The sequence below is a fragment of the Opisthocomus hoazin genome, chromosome 8 (assembly GCF_030867145.1).
Source record: "Opisthocomus hoazin isolate bOpiHoa1 chromosome 8, bOpiHoa1.hap1, whole genome shotgun sequence".
NCBI classification, from domain to species: Eukaryota; Metazoa; Chordata; class Aves; order Opisthocomiformes; family Opisthocomidae; genus Opisthocomus; species Opisthocomus hoazin.
The window spans coordinates 63,558,148-63,578,738 of record NC_134421.1 but is presented as its reverse complement, the minus strand read 5'-3'; the positions used below and the strand labels follow the sequence as shown (position 1 = coordinate 63,578,738).

General features: G+C 43.3%; 1 protein-coding gene and 1 long non-coding RNA gene across 6 annotated transcripts in view; one reads left to right on the top strand and one right to left on the bottom strand.

The window, feature by feature from the left end:
* Positions 1-14,516: 14,516 nt before the first annotated feature.
* LOC142362142 (uncharacterized) lies at positions 14,517-17,180 on the bottom strand. Its single transcript, XR_012764702.1, has 3 exons — positions 16,930-17,180; positions 16,458-16,790; positions 14,517-15,054 (listed from the first exon to the last, which is right to left on the bottom strand). It is a non-coding gene; the product is annotated as an uncharacterized LOC142362142 (long non-coding RNA).
* Positions 17,181-17,554: 374 nt separating this feature from the next.
* Positions 17,555-20,591, top strand: part of CACNA2D1 (calcium voltage-gated channel auxiliary subunit alpha2delta 1) — a 439,617-nt gene continuing 436,580 nt past the window's right edge. For 2 of the 5 annotated variants that reach the window (XM_075427739.1, XM_075427736.1), the window contains exon 1: positions 17,557-18,257. In XM_075427739.1, the coding sequence (XP_075283854.1) occupies positions 18,163-18,257 (95 nt within the window). In that variant the 5' untranslated portion in view covers positions 17,557-18,162. Of the gene's footprint in view, positions 18,258-20,591 lie in introns of all 5 variants that reach the window. The other 3 variants (XM_075427740.1, XM_075427738.1, XM_075427737.1) reach the window with 3 other exon arrangements.

Below are 20,591 nucleotides of genomic sequence, written 5' to 3'. Positions count from 1 at the left end.
TTGCTAGAAGAAATCAGGACAGAAGGGGTAAACAACTCATGCTGGAGAGCATTTTGTCCTGTCAAGAGTTAGCAAAAAAAAAGAAGTAAGCACTCATATTTCCTTGGCTTTTCTCCACTCCTGAAAAATGTATCTGTTTGAGAAAGTGGTGGACAAAAGCTTTATCTGCTTTAAGGAAGCATCAGAAAATATGGAGAGCAAACAAGGGTTTCTTTGCTCTGGGTTTGATATAAAGAGGGCAGAGGACTTCTGGGTTCTGTTGGCTGCATGTGGGGTGACGAACACAAAGCAGAAAGGTCTCAGAGCATTTTTGGTGGGAAATGAAACTGAATGGTGAATCACTGATACAATTAGGTAATAAGAATAACAGAGGAAAAGAGACTAAAACAATTTATGCTTGTATCAACCCAAGAAGTAATACGTATTCAGCCTGCCTGTTGCAGTCCTATGTTGGTAAATTTTAAGGCTGTTATATGACAAGACAGAGAATCCCGCAACAGAGTTGCTTTTTACAGCATTGAGCAAGAAATTATATTTCGTCTGCTTTGTTGTAAATCTTTACCAAAAAAAAAAAAAAAACAAAAGACAAAAAAAAAAAGAAAAAACAGAAAAAGAGAATTAATGAGATCAAGAAACCTAAAAAGATGATGCAGAAAAAGGAGAAAGACAGATGAGGAAGCAGAGGAAAACACTAAGTTGGTGAACTAGCACAGTGAAAAACAGCGTAAACAAAAAAACTGGAAGGTAGGCAGGTAACAGCAAGTATGAAGTCTCTGTAATAAGAGAAATTATACTTAATTTCTGCTGTCTGGTGGGGCTTAGTAAAGTAATCTGTTAGTGAAGAATGGTGTTACTGATGTTTAGTGAAAAATGTACTCACTGTGGAAATAAAAATGAGGTGAGAAACTGGTCTGGGCAAAGGGGCAATTGCAGTGCTGTTTCTGTGTCATGAGCTGGAAACATACCTTCTCTTTTTGTCCTTACAGACTCTCACTGCTCTGATGGTCTAGATTTTCCTCTTCACATCTATCTATGACTAATTTGTGCCAATTTGTCCTTATGCCAGCATTATTCGTTAGCTAAAATGTGTCTTCTCTCTTGTGTCTCTGCTCTTACATTTTCAGAGGGTGGTCATACTCCTTATCTGCCCTCAGCGTGTAAGAAGAAAGTACATTTGATCCCAGAAACCCTTCTTAGCCCTTACTCCAGTTTGAATTTCTTTTTTTAACATGGTTGTCCAGAAATGTATTCCATAGTCATGATGGGGTCTCATAAGCTACATCTGCATGGGAAAGTAAGAAACATGGTTCAAACTCCCAGTTTTTCACATTTGGCTTGAATTCAAGCACTTTGTAAAATTATACAGAGGAACAGAACCAGATTACAATATTAAATTTGGTTAATTTGCATCTACATAACATTAATGGATCATAGTCATCCCGTAATCAGCTCATATGTCCAGCAAATATGTTTTTTATATTAATCCCTAAAGTCATTATTTTCTTCTCACCCTGTTACTGCCGTCATCATTCATCTTTTTCACCCTGTATGATATTTCACTCTCACCCATATTGGTAATTCCTTTGTGTCATCATTAACTTTTAACAGAACAATCACATATCATGAACCAAGATTACTAAAGAAAATATAAGACGGAATAAGTCTCTAATCTAATTTTTAAGATAATTGTCTAACCAACATTTTACATCAATATTTCACTTTTTCTCTTTAAGTCTATTCCTTGCACATTTTAAAATTCTTGTACTAATCCCTGACTTCTCTATTTAGCTAATAATTTTCCTTGTGGAATTGTATCAGATGCTTTGTAGAAGTGCAGGTAGATTAGATGCATTTCATTTCCCTTGTCCAGAAAATCAAAGGAAAATGTCAGCTTAAGCCAGCATGATCAAGTAAGTCTTTGGTAAACCCATGTTGTATTTTATCACTTTTTTTCTAATGTTTTTAATTGCCTTCAAAATCTCATCTGAAACATTTCTATAAAACTGAGGTCAAAAAAATGAAAGAAAGTGGGTTTTTTGCTCTAAAAGCTATGTCATAGCTATGACACAGCCATAGCTATGTCATCTTTTTTTTCCTTAACCTCATTGTATAGTGCCTCTGAAAGTAGTGAAATTTCTGGTCCTTATTTTAATTTCAGTTTGATTTTTGGCAATTCTTATTTTATTCTAAAACTTTTTGACCTCAGGAACACAGCATTTTCTGAGCATGTTTTGCTAACTCCTAGCATCCTCATTTCATACAACAGAATCGGCAAGTAGTTCATTCTATTATCTCCAGTTGGCAGGAAGCTCCAAGCCACAGGATGATCTGGTCTTGCCTATTTGCATCTTCATTCGCTAGTTCTGTTCTCATCTCTACATGGTAATTTCTGGAGAATATTCAGTAAATTTAAAGGCTTCATTCCTGATACCCAGGACATTCCATGCAAAGATATCTAAAGACCAATTAAACATCTGGAAGGAAGGCCAAGGGAAGCAACTTCATTTCTTAGACATAGAAATACACTCACTAGAAGTATCAGGGAAAGATACAACCACCTATCTCCCCCCGCAAATTCTTCAGCTCTTTTCTCCTCCCCAAAGATCTTCAAAAGTCCACTTTCTTCCTGTCAGTCCTGTCTCCCAAACTTGACCTCTCTTGAGTTATTCCACTCTTTTTGCAATATCAAAACTACACTGCTACTTTCCATTTAGCTATTTAAACTCTCATAAGCTCCTTCATTTGCTAAGAAGCCACTTTGCTTCCACACCAAAATTTCATGTGGCTTGTATGGCTGAAAAGCCTGAGGCTGGGCCACTCTTCTCACCTTCTGACCACAGAGTAAGGTGTGCTTGGCTTCCTAGTGCAAAATTATACGGATAAAACAACAGAAAAGAAAAGAAGAGAGTATATATAATAATAACAAGTATTCTTCACATCATTAAAGGCTGCATTGAAAAATCAGTGAAGTGCTAAGATGAGGAACAAAATATATGAGTTTGTATGAAAAGTAAAAGGCTTGACCTCTCAGCTGTACCTGGGCTGTTGCACTTGTTGCACAAGTTATTGGTAAAGCAGTGTCTGCATAAACCATGTCTGCAACAAATCCTGAGATGATGCTGAACAGAAGGTTGCACTGGCACAGGATCCCCATGAAACGACAACATAGCCCATTGGTAAAAAGAGGGCAATGGTACTCCCCTAAAAGTTGGACAAAGCAAAATCCTTATACCCACAGTTTTCAGACAGAAGGTTCAAAGTATGAAATAATGAACTAGCCTCTGTGTTTTAAATACATTAAATATTTTGCTGTCAATAATTTACTGCTGCTGGTTGCTTCCACAGTTTTTGTGGCCAAGGTGCTAGTTTTCACTCTGCAAAATCATAGTAATGTGCCTTACCCAACTTCTAGTACTCTGCTCCTCAGTGATAATATCATCTTCTAGCTGATTTTGATCTGTGAGCTGAAACCATCTATCACAAAGGGATATTAACTTCTAAAGCTGCTGTACAGCAAGAAGCCTTCAATCGAATAAACTTACAATCACATTACTTTCTCTTTGGCACGCAAAGTCTCTACAACTCCTTTAACAATAGAGTTGTTAAAAAAGTGCTTCTGAATTTTTTTCTGTTAAGTATCTTTCACTAAATGAAATAAAATTAGAAAAATAGATGAAACATGAAATGGATAGATGATATTACAGGAACACAGGGTAGTACAATAACGGGCTTGAATTTATAGCCTTGGTATGCAGCGGTCACAGTTGAGCCACTGTAGATTGTTATTGGAATGAAACTATAATTCAAACTTTTCTGGGTTACCAAGAGGTTTGCAGAGCAATTTTTGAAGTACTAGGGGAACAAAATGGATAATCTTTTTTTTGCTGGTTGTACATATTCTTCTTCCATTCCTTTTGGTTGCTTTGAAAAAAAAAAAAGATTTTTAAAACTCACAGAATGTTCTTTGTGAAGACGTCTTCATTTCTGGGTATTTTGTTTGAAACATTGGAGATTTTTCCAGTTTGAGAAAAGAATAGCTACCAAGCAGATGCACTAGCTATTTCAAAATACTCCCTCCCGCTACGCCAACAGAAAACTGTACTGTTTATTGCCGCCGCTTAATATTGTCTCCCACACATTCAGAAAGACATGATTTCTGGAGTGAAATATCCAGGACAGTTCACTGAAATGAGGCTTGGCATCCAGATTGCTAGCCTGGCTGTAATCACCCTTTGAGTTATAGAGCTTGTAAATCACGTATCAAAACACGGGAACACATCAATTAATGTTCTACTGGAAACAAATAAAGGACAAGCCTACAGTGTGACATTCTGCCAGTTTTATTTTGAATAGGCGTGGGGGAAAAGCTGAAATGTTTGGTCACAGCCTTTATTTACCCAATCTGTCTTATATACTATTGCATAATGCTATCACAATATTAATATGCAAATTGCCACTCAAATAAAAACCATGCTTTCCCCATTGATTTTCAGCAGAGCTTCTGTTACAAAGCAAAATACTTAGCTCTTATATTCTTTTTTTATCTTCAAAACTCTTTTAGTACTATTTAATTAATCAGTTTCCTTTCATTTTTCTGACCCTGCATTAGGTTTTCTGCCTCCTTTACCCATGTACTCTCAAGGTTATGTCCTCTTCTCAATGTTTTCCCAAGACTTTTCATGTTCTCAAAACTGATCTCCCTCTCATCTCTTCTTACGCCTAGAAAGCAGACCTCGGGAGACTGGCCAGAAGAAAAGGCTAGACGAGGGCAAAAGAAGTTTCCAAGGTGAAAAAGAAACAAAGGTACTCTATTTCCAGGTAATAATGAACAGTGGTCCCATCTACCACTGCTGCTGCTTTTTCTTAGCAGGTGCCTCAGTCTGGTCTCAAGCAATGTCTGGGGAGGTGGCAAGGTGACTTCTCTGCAGGACATCATGCAAGGTGTAGTTCAGCTGGCCTCAAGGGTAGTGCGCTTGGGCATCCAGTCCACAGTGCCAGATGAGGAAATAGCAGTAGCCTCTTGTTGGAGAGGAATCTGTTCTCCTCAAAGAGGATTTCTGCTGCAAAGTGTCGTGTGGGAGGCAGAGCATGCTTGGGTCCTACAGGAATTTCCCAGCTCACTGGGAAAACATTGATCTGTGTTATAAAAGGAAAACTCTCAGCCCATATTTATCCTCTTAACGTTTAAGAGCTCCTTTTTTTACAGATTCTAATTTTATATGTTTAATTATTTTATTATGCCCTGGATTGTTGTTGCTTACCATGTGCTTTAGGTAGATGTTTTGATGACAATTTCAAATATTGGACTATTAATACACAGAAGCATTTGAAGAAGATAAGTCACAAACGGGGCACCACTTCCGACCTACTTAAACTCTAAATACAGCATTTCAGCAGTGCACAGGACAAACGCTTATCTGCCTCAAAAGGTCATATTTCACTCCCAGAGCACAGATGTGCACGTGTCGGAAATGACAGTGGGCTTCCCTTGGTAATAAAAAGGGGAAAAATCTTGTGGTACTCCTGGAGTCAGCAATCTGCATTTCATAGTGGGGGAAAGGCTTTCTGTACTTAAGGGCAGGAGGACTGGACATTTAAAGATACATTTTCTATGACAGCTACTGAAATATAGCTCAGATTGTTATAATTTTCATAAAATGTTTTAAAAGTTTAGAGTATGATAAATCACAGAATCATAGAATGGTTTGGGTTCGAAGGGACCTTAAAGACCATCTAGTTCCAACCCCCTGCCATGGGCAGGGACACTTTCCACTAGACCAGGTTGCTCAAAGCCTCATCCAACCCAGCCTTGAACACTTCCAGGGAGTGGACATCCACTCCTTCTCTGGGAAACTTGTTGCTGTGCCTGCCACCCTCATAGTAAAGAATTTATTTCTTATATTCAATCTGAATTTATGTACTTTCCGTTTTAAGCCATTATCCCTTGTCCTGTCACTGCATGACCTTGTAAAAAGTCCCTCTCCAGCTTTCTTGTAGGCCCCCTTCATGCACTGGAAGGCTGCTGTAAGGTCTCCCTGCAGCCTTCTCTTCTCCAGGCTGAACAGCCCCAACTCTCTTAGCCTTTTCTCACAGCAGAGGTGCTCCAACTCTCTGATCCTTTTTTGTGGCCCTCCTCTGGCCCTACTCCAACAGGTCCATGTGTGTCCTGTGCTGAGAGCTCCAGAGCTGGACGCAGGACTCCCAGTGCAGTCTCAGCAGAGCGGAGTAGAGGGGCAGAATCCCCTCCCTCGATCTGCTGGCCATGCTGCTGGGGATGCAGCCCAGGATACGGTTGGCCTTCTGGGCTGCGAGCGCATATTGTTGGCTCATGTTGAGCTTCTGGTCCTTCTCCTCAGGGCTGCTCTCAAGCCATTTTTCACCCAGGCTGTATTTGTGCTTGGGATTGCCCCGACCCAGGGGCAGGACCTTGCACTTGGCCTTGTTGAACTTCATGAGATTTGCACAGGACCCCCACTCAAGCCTGTCCAGGTCCCTCTGGATGGCATCCCTTCCCTCCAGCATGTCAACCACACCACACAGCTTGGTGTCATTGGCAAACTTGCTGAGGGTGCGCTCAGTCCCACTGTCCATGTTGCCAATAAAGATGTTAAACAGCGCCGGTCCCAATACCGAACCCTGAGCAATGCCACTCATCACTGGTCTCCACTTGGACATCGAGCCATTGACCACAGCTCTTTGTGTGTGACCATCCAGCCAATTCTTATCCACCAAGTGGTCCATAAATGATCACCACATGCACTTACACCGAAATAGTGCTAGTAGTTTCCCAGAGTGAGGGCATTTCTTTTTTTAAGAAAAGATGGATTTTATCAATAATCTTATTTTCTTTGTTTCCTCTTTTAATTGTTTGAAGATCCATCAGTCACAGAAGTAAAGAAATATCTGAAAAGTCCTTTGAAAAGGAAGTATATCTGACTGTTATTTCAATGTTTCGTCTTGAAATGTTAAAATAATTCTCATCTTTTTTTACCCCATTATCTTCAAGTTGCAATAATTTGTAATTTATCAGTATTTGCTTTGATTTTCACTTTATTTTCTGATATGAGAGGAGAGCAAATAATAAACTATCCATATCTCCCTTTACCACGACATTCTACCTAGACATTTCAGGATACTTCTTAACCAACAGCAAATGTTGTCTGAAGACAGAATTTAGAGATGACTCAATAATCATGACAGGTACTTAGTGTGCTAGCTGATACACCTTGCTCTTGTAAATGCGCTGGGCAGTGGATGTAAAAAGTTGTATGTCAATTTGAAGAGACACAGTCACATGGTTAATTTATAATTCACATAAGATATTAAATTTATTATGATTTATTTTGAAGTCTTCATTCTTTCAAGTAATAGAGATCTATGATTTTAAACTTGTTAGTTCTAAACCTGTGCCACTGGTAGTGTGTTTATATCTAGTAAATCTGTGATGCTGGAGACAGACACAGCTCCATGTTTACTTGCACTGCATGCACTCTGACTTCCCTGGGCTTTCTAGACTATACCTAAAAGTGCAAACTAGGATTAAACTTAAAAGGATCAAGTGAGACCAGAGTATTAACTTAAGTAAGTGATTATTTAAGAAATTCCTTAGTACCTTCTGAAAACATCCATATTCCTGTGTGTCATTACTTTTTTATTTATCTCGCACTTCTCAGGGTTTGAGGATTTTTATATTTTTTTAAATATATATATATATATAGTCAGATTGCCTTTGTCCTCCTTTTAGAAAAAGAAACAACAAACAAAAACAGCTACTCAACTTACTTCCTCTCACACCTTCTTTAAATTCTCATAGTTACTATGGAAACAGCTATTAAACTGGGAGTGGCAGTAATTAATAACATCTGCAAGTGCAGTATGAAGTCTACAACGTAATTAATCCCAGCATTTGGAGTGGATTGTACAGAGCTGCCCTTTTTGCTTCACACGGAACTGCAGACCGTGCAGAGCTGATTGTAACAAGGGAGCTTAACATTACCGTACTGGTAAATTATGGCTTCTGAAATAGTTCAGACAATAGAGGGGGTACCATCCCATAAGAATAAATCACATCATTGTTACATAGTTTAATGGGGTATGGTTCTGGAAAGAATTAGACCTGTACAGATACTATGGGCACATGCAAAAATTTCGCTTTACACCTTCAGACAACATAAAAATACTCACTGCTAAAATGATAACAGAAGCTTGAAATGCAGCTTTAAATCTATTTCTTCATTTTAACCAGAGACTGGGGTGATTGGATGTGCAAGTTTATGTACAGCTGCTTTTATCTTTTGCCTTTTCACTTTAAAAGCTGAATTGGAAATTTTTAAGAAATGCCAATTAAAGAATTTTAATAGATCATGAAAGAGATGAGAGAACCTATCTGCCCTTAGGCTTTATCTGAGAAGGAATATTATAAATATTTATTTATTATTTTATTATTTCTTAAGGGCACTTGCCATAAAGCCTACTAGCTATCCCACCAGCTTCTCTCATTAGAAACTACGGGTACGCAGAAGATTCAAGTTTAGCTGAAATTATTTTTGCTGTTGGTATAATATGTGTAGCAGACACTGTATGATGAGATCGAGGTATGTAGCATCACACAGCAGTGAGTTCTGCCCTCATCCTGAGCACAAGTTGTAAGCCTTGTGCTCCTAAGCCAGAAGCTACTGGGTGGCCTCCACTGTCTGAGCTAATAATAATCTCTGTTTAGGGGCAAAGCATGTTAGATTGGGCCCGATCCCAGATGACGGGGCCACCTGACTTCTGATCCGGCACAGCGTGGTCACGGCAAAGTCCTGTCAGTCTACGGTGTGCTCGCTTGACATACTCAAAGACTTGCTAAATATGCATCTTCTTTTTACAGTTACGACTCCTAATTTGCCATTATTTAATACTGAAAAAAGCAGACATGTGCACATTGGTATGTGTAGATCAAACCTCTGTCCGTGTTCTCCTTCCCCTTTCTCTTCTTTGTGATCCTTCCCACTCACCTGCATCTCTTCTTTTTCAGCATGAAGTTTTCCATCCCCTCACTACCTCATCTTCTGAATCAATTTTTTTTCCTCTTTGTTTTCCCATTTTCTTGTTTCACTTTACTTTTCCCCACCTCACTCTTTCCTTTTCTTTTTAATATTTTATTGTCCTTCTATGGTATATAAATTCACTGGTTGGTCTTCATTTCTGTATGCGTACCCTTCCTTTTTGATTTGTACTTTCCTGTCCTTAATTCTTACTTTTCCTCTATCATCTTTCATTCTGACTTTTTTTTTTCATCTCTTCTCTGCCCCATATTCCTTCTGAGTTATTTTTGTATTGATTAATAGTTTGCAAGGCAGATGAAATAGGAGACTGGTATCATCACAACCACCTGTTTTAGGATGGGATGCATCATTCTGTGGAGGTGCTGGTCTACGTCCACTGACTACAAATGTTGCGAAACAATCACTAGCTGTTCCTAGCTGTTAAACTTAAAAGCATCAGGAGGTCGCTGATCCAACACTGGATGCAAGCACCACGCTGTAAAGGTTTTTGGAGGCAATTCTCTGACAAATACCATGTCTCCTTGATGCACAATACTTTGTCTAAAGATACCAAAGCTCAACGCACTCAGGCTGTCATTCTCAGCTGAGAGCACATCATTTAACAAGTCATTTAATGAAAAGTACAGTATTTACTGTAGTTACTTTTTGGATAAGACAAAAGCAACACTCTTTTGCCTTGCAGGTAGTCCATGCCTGTCTCACCAAGTGCAGAATGAGAACAGTAATGGCTGTGTTCCCAAAAGAAGGCAGTCAGGTACAACTTTCCTACTTAGCTTTAGCTTACCCTGGTTGAACTTTTTGAAATTCCAAAAGCAGCATCTGTGGCTGGACAGCATGACAGCACTCATTCTTTTGCAAGCATCCTGCTGATTAAAATCTCAGCAAAAAACTTGTGAATGCAGCTTTCATAACCATCTGGTTCATTAGATTAGATGTCTTAAGCAGGTATGAGATATTGAGGTGGCTTCAGCCCATTTGGCTGGAAGTGGCTTGCTATGGTTATTTGGATTGCCACCTCAGAGAGCGGCTGCCCTCTCATTGCAGGGGGACAATGGACCCTTTTTTAGCACTGAAAAGTTGCAAGATACCAGATTTCAGAAGAGTAGCATTCTTACATTTATAAAAGTTTCTATTAGTGTAAGGATGAATCTCACAGGCTGAAAATTTTGCAAAAAATTGTCTAATTGACGAGGCGAAAGAAAAAATATATGCATATATTTGGTTCAACAAAGAACTGTATCTGTTTAAAGTTAGTGGAAGGAATGGGATAAATGAACTTAAAACAGATGAGGAGCTGGGTGGAAGACAGACAAGGTTGTACAAAAATATTGTGACACAATCCATTCTTACATAAAATATATGTTATTTGTATAAGACTGTTCTTAGAAGTTATATTTCTTTACAAGCCCAGAACATACCATCTTTTAACATTTCTAATTCAGGGTTTCCTCCAGCAAGATTACTGACATTTATGATTTCCTGTGAATAGTGTCACAACATCAATAGGAGATTTACAACAAGCACATCTACATTACACTGTGAAGTACAATACAGTGATTCTTGAACAAAAAAAGTTCATTTTTCTTCCAAACTCAGAACCATAATAATGATAATAACACTAGAATGAACATAGAGCCTTTCAGAACCGAACTACTGTCTCCACATAGAGCGACAGTGTCCTGCGTAGATGTACCAGGATCAGTGACAATTGAATAAACTGCACTATACTTCCTCCTTAAATGGATGAAGTTTTACATGCTTGGCACTTTGTTTTGAGACAGCTTTCTTTGGTATTCACCAGGAGAACATTTATTATGCTGGTCTCCAAGTTTCAATATTAAACTTTCCTAAAACTATTGCTGGTTTAACAGCAGCGTCAAAAAAACTAACTAAAAAAAACTTTCAGTGTGAAAATGCATACATCTCTGCTCTCATGACTTAGGATGAATTAGGATGAATGTTTTCCTCAAATCTGAGAATAATAAGAAAAAAGCAAACAATTATATCAGGTAGGATATAATTTCTTTATAATATTCTTTGCTTCAGTCTTCAGTGCTAAGACTGGCCCTCAGGAATCCCAAGCCCCGGAGGTAAAAGAAGAAGCCTACAAAGAGGACGACTTTCCCTTGGTTGAGGAGGACTGTGTGAGGGATCGCTTAAGTGATCTGGACGTCCACAAATCCATGGGCCCCGATGGAATGCACCCACGAGTGCTGAGGGAGCTGGCGGATGTCATTGCTGAGCCACTCTCCATCATCTTTGAGAGGTCCTGGAGGACAGGAGAGGTGCCCGAGAACTGGAGAAAGGCCAATGTCACTCCAATCTTCAAAAAGGGCAAGAAGGAGGACCCAGGGAACTACAGGCCGGTCAGCCTCACCTCCATCCCGGGAAAGGTGATGGAGCAGCTTATCCTGGAGGCCATCATCAAGCAAGTGGAAGAAAAGAAGGTTATCAGGAGTAGTCAGCATGGATTCACCAAAGGGAAATCATGCCTGACCAATCTGATAGCTTTCTACGATGGCATGACTGGCTGGGTAAACAAAGGGAGAGCCGTGGATGTTGTCTACCTTGACTTCAGCAAGGCTTTCGACACAGTCTCCCATGATATCCTCCTAGGGAAGCTGAGGAAGTGTGGGCTGGATGAGTGGTCGGTGAAGTGGATAGAGAACTGGCTGAATGGCAGAACTCAGAGGGTTGTCATCAGCGGCGCTGAGTCTAGTTGGAGGCTGGTGACAAGTGGTGTCCCCCAGGGGTCAGTACTGGGCCCAGTCTTGTTTAACTTCTTCATCAACGACCTGGATGAAGAGTTAGAATGTACCCTCAGCAAGTTTGCTGATGACACCAAACTGGGAGGTGTGGTAGATACACCAGAAGGCTGTGCTGCCATTCAGCGTGACCTGGATAGGCTGGAAAGTTGGGCAGAGAGGAACCTGATGAGGTTCAACAAGGGCAAGTGCAGGGTCCTGCACATGGGGAGGAACAACCTCATGCACCAGTACAGGCTTGGGGTGGACCTGCTGGAGAGCAGCTCTGCGGAGAGGGACCTGAGTGTCCTGGTGGACGACAGGTTGACCATGAGCCAGCAGTGTGCCCTGGCTGCCAAGAAAGCCAATGGGATCCTGGGGTGCATCAAGAAGAGTGTGGCTAGCAGGAGGAGGGATGTTCTCCTTCCCCTCTACACTGCCGTAGTGAGGCCTCATCTGGAGTACTGTGTCCAGTTCTGGGCTCCCCAGTTCAAGAAAGATGAAGAGCTACTTGAGAGAGTCCAGCGGAGGGCTACAAGGATGGTGAGGGGACTGGAGCATCTCCCCTACGAGGAGAGGTTAAGGGAACTGGGCTTGTTCAGCCTGAAGAAGAGAAGGCTGCGAGGGGACCTTATAAATGCCTACAAATATCTGAAGGGTGGGTGTCAGGAGGATGGGGACAAGCTCTTTTCAGTGGTGCCCAGTGACAGGACAAGGGGCAATGGGCACAAACTGAGGCACAGGAAGTTCCGTCTGAACATGAGGAGGAACTTCTTCCCTCTGAGGGTGATGGAGCACTGGAACAGGCTGCCCAGGGAGGTTGTGGAATCTCCTTCTCTGGAGATATTCAAGACCCGCCTGGACGGGATGCTATGCGGCCTGCTGTAGGTGACCCTGCTTCGGCAGGGGGGTTGGACTAGATGACCCACAGAGGTCCCTTCCAACCCCTACTATTCTGTGATTCTGTGATTCTGTGAAAAGGTTTGCTACCAGGTTCAGCATGCTTACTCAAAAGTGAATGAAAACCAGGCTGAGAACAGAACAGTGTTTACCATCTTGCTGCTGGATGTAGCTCACAAAGTTTTTACAATATAAAATGATATCCAATTCAAATATGTAAAACAATTCAGCTCACTTGCAATGGCCTGGATCTTGCGTTTCCATCTGGCGCAGACTTCAATAAAAGGGGTTTTTTTCTCTGAAATTAGAAATTGAGATCAGGCTGCCTGCACTCTCTAGTCAGTCCTGCACAAGCAAACAGAATGAGAATTATTCAGTAGGATTACCCCCTCCTGCCCTGTGTAACACACAGATGTAAAAAAGATACTACATGCCAGGAACAAAATGGTATTTTGGTATCTCTGTGGCATTGATTAAGACCTCATCGTACTTTTTACAGTATTTCAGCAAGCACATTTTTGCTGAACTGAATGACATCTGGGGTTCCATCTATCAGAGTACTTGTCACCCCAACCACGCAGGTGAAGTGTATGTGCTCAGCACACCGCAGGTTAGGGTTGGCAAGAGTAACAGCCGTCACCTTTTTTCTGAATATAACCTGAAAAAAAAAGACACTTAAGACACTTGATCATTGCATGCTATCTGTTCACAAAGTGGTCCAATCACTGTGTGTGTCAAACCTTAAACTGACACTGTTTTCCAAAAGCGCTATGACAATGCTGATTACTGAAGAAAGAGTTTATACACAAGCATGAAACCAGATTAATAAAATTTTGAATCTGGTTTTAACTTAGTATCATTTTGTAAAAGAGAAATGGTTAAAAGACAGAGGGCCCAGCTCTTTGTCTCTTATGCTGGATTTGAGAATGTGTAAATAATTTATGAAAATGTAAATAGTATATCCAGAAACTGAAATTAAAGAGAAAGGCTTCATCATGAATTAATACTTGGTACTGATATACTGAACTGAGAAGAAGCCTTTGATGCAAAATAAATTTTCTATTTTTGCAATAGGGATTTTTATTTCTTTTTTACGTATGTCTGATGTATGGACCACCACAGTCAGTTGAGAGATTCCCAGTAATTTCAGTAGAATCACAGAGCAGAATTGAATCATAGAATTATTTAGGCTGGAAAAGACCTTTAAGATCATTGAGTCCAACCATAAACCCAACACTGCCAAGTCCACCAAGCAGGTGCAAAGCAAATTTTTTGTAAGACCCTTCTCATTATATCAATGCCTGTCATTCCTGTGCTCCTTCACAGAAAGGTCTCGGTCAGATACGACAAGCAATAAATTTAGAATGAGGTGAAGTAAGAATGAAGGAAGATTTACTTTTGTGGTTTGTCATTCAAGTCTATATTTAAGTGCTTGAAAAAGAAGGCTTGTCAGCTGTAATAGATCTTTAGGAACTTTAACACAGATAAATTATAAGAATATCTGCAGTGCAACGTTGCTGTGACGTAAAAACCACGTATTTAAAATACTGTTTGAAATGTGACTGTGTAGGGAAATAGGATAATCATCAAATGTAAAGGAATTGATCACTTAGGAGATTCTGATGGCTTTTTAAAATTTCATGATGAAACTCCATTTATGCTTATCCTTTTTCTGGATCATGGGAGGATGAAGAAATATCAAGAAACTTAATTCTGTTAGCATTATGTTTTAAGCCAGTCATGGTTTTCCATCAAAGCTAGTGGGAACTCATTTGAGCACAATTACTCATATTCATACATACTTGTAAGGATGAGGTCAACATTTCCAAACATTCTGCATCTTTATTAAATACCTGGCATATAAATGCATTTTTAAGCCATAAATGATGAGGTGAAACAAAAGGGTAAGTAAATAGTAAATAACACATTACTCCTGGAGTAACTCATGCAATCTTTACTTCCACGTGCTTCAGGGTGGCATTGGCTTCCTAAGTTTCTGATTCAAAAAGAGGGAAAAATTCAAAACCCGGCTTCAAGTGTCACTTAATTTTGAAGGAAAACTGCCATTTGAGTTCAACTTTTCTCAAAACTGGGCTCTGGTCCAAGCTTACTTGTAAATCCTGTAAAGCTTGCGGGCTGAACTTGAGTTGCGTATCACAGACTTGGGTCTTCCCATGAGTGCCACGCAGGTAGCCCTTGACGAGCTCCATTTCCCAGCCCTGGGTGCTCCTCAGCACCTCAACCAGCCTCTTCAGAGCTAACCTGGGCATTTGTCCTCCATACTGCCGCTGCGTGTAGACACCGCGTCTCTTCTCCTTCACCCCTGAGCTTCAGTGAGCTCCACAGGCATTCACTTGCACCTAAGTAGAGAGTCTTGTTATACAGGATTAAACAGCACAGTGGATTTGATGCTTCAAATCTTGCTATATTAAAATATAGCTGTATTTTCTCTAGCGTCTTTTTCACATTTCAGCTATCGTTAGAGTGTATTAGTACTGACGAAACAGTCACATTGCAGACCTTACGGTACTAAGTGGGGTGCCAACCACTGTTGCATGGCTAGCCATGTGTTACTGTTGTTGGAATTATCTGTAGCAATAATTACTGCCCTAAGGAGCTCTATAAATGATGGATGCAGCATCAGAAATGTAGGCTTACAGAAAATTATACTAATGATGAAAGAAGTATTCCTATGTAGCCCTATGCTTCCCTATTTATTATTTTATGTTACCATTCTTTGATCTTTCTTTGTCTCTTGTATGTTACATTGAAACAATGCATCTGAGGGAGAGTGGTGGTGCTTATTCTCACCTGCTGAAACCATTTCCCACGTGGGTTTGCACAGCCATTTGCACCCTCTCTTGCCCTGACCACCGCACGCATCCCTTTCTGCTTGTTCCCTTCAGCGGGGAGCCCCTCTTTCCCAGTTCTGTGCCCACGGCTTGGTGGGCAGTGTGCGGGCGTTTGGGGGAGCCACGGCTGGGAACTGAACACGAGCACCTTCCCGTTGAGCAGAGATGACATGGGTGAATGCTGGATCCTTCAGGTAGGGAAGGAGCCAGGCGGGGCATTTCCATCCTTTATGCTGAAGGGGGTTTCCTGGAGTGTTACTCCATCACTGTGTGGCCCACTGCGAGGCTGCAGATGTTTTGGGGTAACACTAACAGAAGAATATCTAGTTTGTGGATCTCAGCAGAGTTTTGGCATGAACTTGTGCCGACCTTCAGAGTCTTATCGAGGAGTAGAGCCAGTGGTTTTTTGGGAATATTTATGTTCATAATTCAATTGACATCCTCTTGACACTGGATAATGCTACCCTTAAACTGTGTAGGGCCCAAAGAGTGAGGAGATGCCTTAAATTACACTCTGAGATGTAAATCTGACATGGCCTTCTGCAACGAGGACTACTACACATTTCCAGCCTCTTTCCTCTGTGAATTTCTCCAACCCCGTTGTTCCACTCACGATATCTCTTCTTGACGTGTCCTATGTGAAGCAGTGCCTTCGTGTCACTTGCCTGTCACACCTTGCAGCAGAGGCCATCAGTGCCTCTGCACCCCTGTATGAAAGTGGAGGTGGAGGTGCTCCAACGAGCAGTTGCAGTTGAATATCTAAGCTGTCGCCACCCGATGTGGCAAAACCGTAAAGCCTGTGGGGACGTACAAAAGCTGGGCTATAGATACTCAGTTTGAGTCTCCAGGATGCGGTATGATTTTAGAAATTGCTATTTCGGACTTGCTTCCAAACCCTGAATCCTACGTACCTGCAGGTAGGTGGATAGGTGAAGACAACTGGGAGTTCTTCCCACCAGCTCTGCAGTGCCAGCTCCAATCCAGAAGCAATGTAGGTGAGCTGCTGCATGCTTTACAGATTGCCGCTGAAATATCCTGCTGGCTTGGAGCCTGAGCAATGTGAACACTCAACTCTTCATTTGCGGATCTCAGCTTTGGTCCTTTCACCAGTTTTAAAACAGAGATGAGCACTTCCCTGATTTATAGAAATCGCTGTGAGTTAACGCATTCAGGATGGTGCAATCTTGAATACAGAGGATGTGAAAACAACATGAACACTGGGTCTGCTCTTTCTTTTTCACCTGCTGGATTAAATTAATATATAGAATTACATAATCATATTTAATTAATTAAAAATACATAAATATGTAAGAAGAAACACAAACAAAAGAAAACCAGCCCACAGATTGAAAAAGAAAATTAAAATTGTCGCTGAACTTTTACCTGCTTTAGTAAATAGGGTGAGAAATACTTCCCCGGGTTACTTTCGCCACTCGTACAGAGAATGTACAGTTGCCACAGAGACTGGTGTACCGAACAGGCGGAGGACGCAGGGCGGGAGAGGCCGTTTGGCCTCTGAATGTCGGCAGGAACCGGACCTCCGCACCCAGGCGGGAGCCGCGCCGGGGCGGGGATGCCGGGGCGGGGACGCAGCCGGCGGGCGGCCAGCCGTGCCCCAGCCCCCGCCGCCCGGCACCGCTCCGGGGCCCCGCCGCGACGGGACCCTGCGGGGGGCGGCGGCGGAGCCACCTCCGCTCCCCTCCGCGGGCGCGGTGGCACCGGCCCGGCCTCGGCCCTCCACGCTGCGGGGCGCGCCTACAGCCGGTGGCGGGGGGGGGGGGGCGGCAGGGGCGACGTCTATAAATACATATATATATACATGGATAGATAAATACGGCCCGGGCTGGTGGCACACGGGCTGTGCGAGGCTGCTGCTTAAAAGGGAGGAGGGAGGGGGAGGAATTAAGGCACGAAGCGGTTTTAAAAATAGGGTCCGGGCGGCTGGGGGGTGCGGCGCGCACACCCGCGGCGGGAGCGCGCCTGCCCCGGCCCAGCCCGGGGAGTTCCTGGGCTGCCTTGTAAGGAGCGCGGCCGCCACAGGGCCCGGAGCCCGCTCCCCGCCCCGTCTTTCCCCCGCTGCCGGCGGGGAAGGCAGGAGCCGGGAGCGATCTGCCCGTCTCCCAACTCTCTCCTCGTCTTTCCTCCTCTGCCTTCGGGAGCCCCCACCCCGCCTGCCTCTCTCCTCCTCCTCCTCCCTCTGCTCGGCAGCCAGGGGAATAAATCAGGGAAGGAGACACACGCACACACACAAGCACGGAGCGAGCGGAGATCTGTTACAAAAGTAGCCCTGATGGCGGCGGATCAGATGAAGCTGAAGCTGCTGCTGGAGTAGCACAGAGTATCTCTCCCCCTCTCTTCGCTGTTTCTCCTCTTCCCCCTCTCCACCCACAGATCTCCATCGTTTCTCCTCCTCCTCCCCACCCTCGGCCGCGCTCCCGCTGCTCCGCACATCCCTGGGCTGCGCCTCCTGCGAGGGGGCGGGCGGGGGGGAGCGGAGGAGTCTTTAAAAAACAGCATTCCCCCCCCCGCACCGCCACACACGCGCACCGTAATTGAATTTATTATTATCGTCGTCTCGCCGACTTGGGGAAGGGGGATCGATCTTCGATCAGGAAGATGGCTGCTGGCTGGCTGCTGGTCTTTAGCCTGACACTTTTCCAGTCCCTGGTGATGAACCACTCCTCGGAGGGACCCTTCCCTTCCGCCACCACGTAAGTCCCCGCGGGGCCCGGGGCGGGGGGCGCGGCCGGGCCGGGCCCGCTCCGGCCGAGCTACAAAGGGAGATAAAGTAAGTCCGGGCGGCCAGCGGCGGTGAGGCACAACCGCAGGGTTTCGGCTGCTTTTCGCTCAGGGGAGGAGGAGCGGCGGGTCCCTCCGGGGGGAGGGCGGCGTGCCCCGGAGCTTCCGAGACGGCGGCTTCGCCTGGCAGCCCCGCTCCGGACCCGGGCCCGGCTCCGAACGCGCCCCCGGCAGCTCTGCCGCGCCGTGAGCAAAGTTTCGAGTTACGCCGAGCCCGCCCCCTCCTCCCGCAAGGGCCATTTCAGCCTGGCTGGAGTTTTAACACCGGTGTTTGTGTTTTTTTTTTTTTGTTTTTTTTTTTTTTTTTAAATCTAAAACTTTCGCAATTCTGTTAAGAATTCACCCAAAGGGCAGCTCTCCCTGCCTGAGCGCGGCCCCGAGTCGGGAGCCGGTGCGGGAGCTCCCCCCCCGCCCCGGCGGTGTTCCCGCCCGCGCCGGGAGCGGTGCGACGGCCGCGGGTGGGCTGGGGTGGGGTGGGCCACGCCGGGAGGGGGGGGGTTAGCGGGCTGGAAGCAGCGCGGCTGAGGAGCGGCTTCCTTCGCGCTGGCCTTGCGGAGCGCTGCTGCGGGGAGCTCCGGGGCGGGCAGCGCGCTGCTGGCGGGTCCCTCGGGCAGGGACGTTTCGGGCGCTGCGTGCTGGCGGGCAGCAGAGCGTTGCCCCGGGCAGCGCGGAGATCACCGCACGCCAGCGTGCGGTCAGAGAAAGGCGAAAATAAGCCGATACATCGTATTTGAGATTCCCCTGCAGACTGGAGAAAATAAAACCCCCAAACCCACAACAAAACACTGGGCTAATGACCGTGTATTCTTCCCTTTTCTTCTTTCTTCCTAACCTTACTATTTTTCTCTTTTCTTTTTCTTTTTTTTTTTTTGGAAGCAGTTCCCTTAGTCCGGGAATCTGGGTTAAAGCTGCCAGTAGGTAACTTTTAAGGGAATGACTCGCTTTAATGCATTTTACATAAGAAAACCAGTGCTAATGGCAGTCTTCACTATTGTCTAACGCTGGGTCGAGTTTATTGCCTGCCTTCCCCCTGTGCAGGAGGATGAGTTTACAGCAATTGCCAGCAATGCGTTTCGGCCAATTAGTGCTGCTGGTAGGTTGTTATAATTGGATTCAGTTCTGAGTATCGGTTCCATTATGAAAGACTCAAAGGGATGCTCGCACTGTTAAATGAAAGTAAGGAATACAAAGAGAAGTGTAAAATAGCCACTTAATATCTTCTTAGTTGGGTGAATATAGCTTTTCGTCGAAGGGAAGATTATCTTGTAAAATACTCTCCTGTTGCAGTTTCTAAAGCTGTGCCACGCAGAAGCAAGAGTGACAAACACAAAGCCAGGGCTTTCTAAGTCTCTGCTTTTTGTGCTTGAGCTCCTGTACTTACTGTTTCTGATTGAGCTGATAAGGTTATCACACATACAGTTTATCTTCTACATAGATTTTTCTGGTTTTAAAAGAGAAAGAAATATGGAACCAAGTGAAATTAAAAGAATACTGTAGAAAAAGAATATTGTAAAATTTCAAATATAAGTATAGATCAGTGTTAGCATAACATTAAGTGATTTTTCCGTAAAACTGTTTTTTTACCCCTGTCCGTGTTTGCTAATGCCCTTCAGAAATCAGCTTCACTTCCAGTCATGATAACAGAAATTGTCAACAGGGAAACATATTGTATAACTTTAATTATAGCTATGCTTAGGATTAAGTAATTCAGAATATGATGTTAGTCAATAACATTTGCATGTTCTACACAATCTACTCGCTGTTGGCTTTCTTTTTTTTCTCATCATTGCACTGAAATATTGTAGAAACCACCTATAGCGCCTGTCCATCCTTCATAGTAATGTTTCCCCTTTGAAATTAAATCAAAGTGCGAATAAGGCTTAGTTCATTTAGAAGACAGCACAACAGGTTGATGCAGGGAGAGCTGCTTTGCAAGAAGTAATGATGTAACAGGTGAAAGAGAAAACAATTGTTGGATTCTTTTTTGAGGCTTGACAGCGGTGTTTTCTTTCCTACTATAGAGTACAAATGGGGAAGAACAAAGAGAAGTGCTGCAAATGCCCTTAATGTGAAAGATTTTAATTTTAAGAATACTAAAAATAGGAGAAGAAACCACAGAAGAGAATAAAGGAAAGAAAATATAGTAATAATTGAAGAACTGAAGGTTTGCTGAAATAATGTTCTTAGCTACCTGCTTGCTCCCCATTATTTTCAGTCTCTTTTTCTCTTTGATAAAAAGTTGGTCT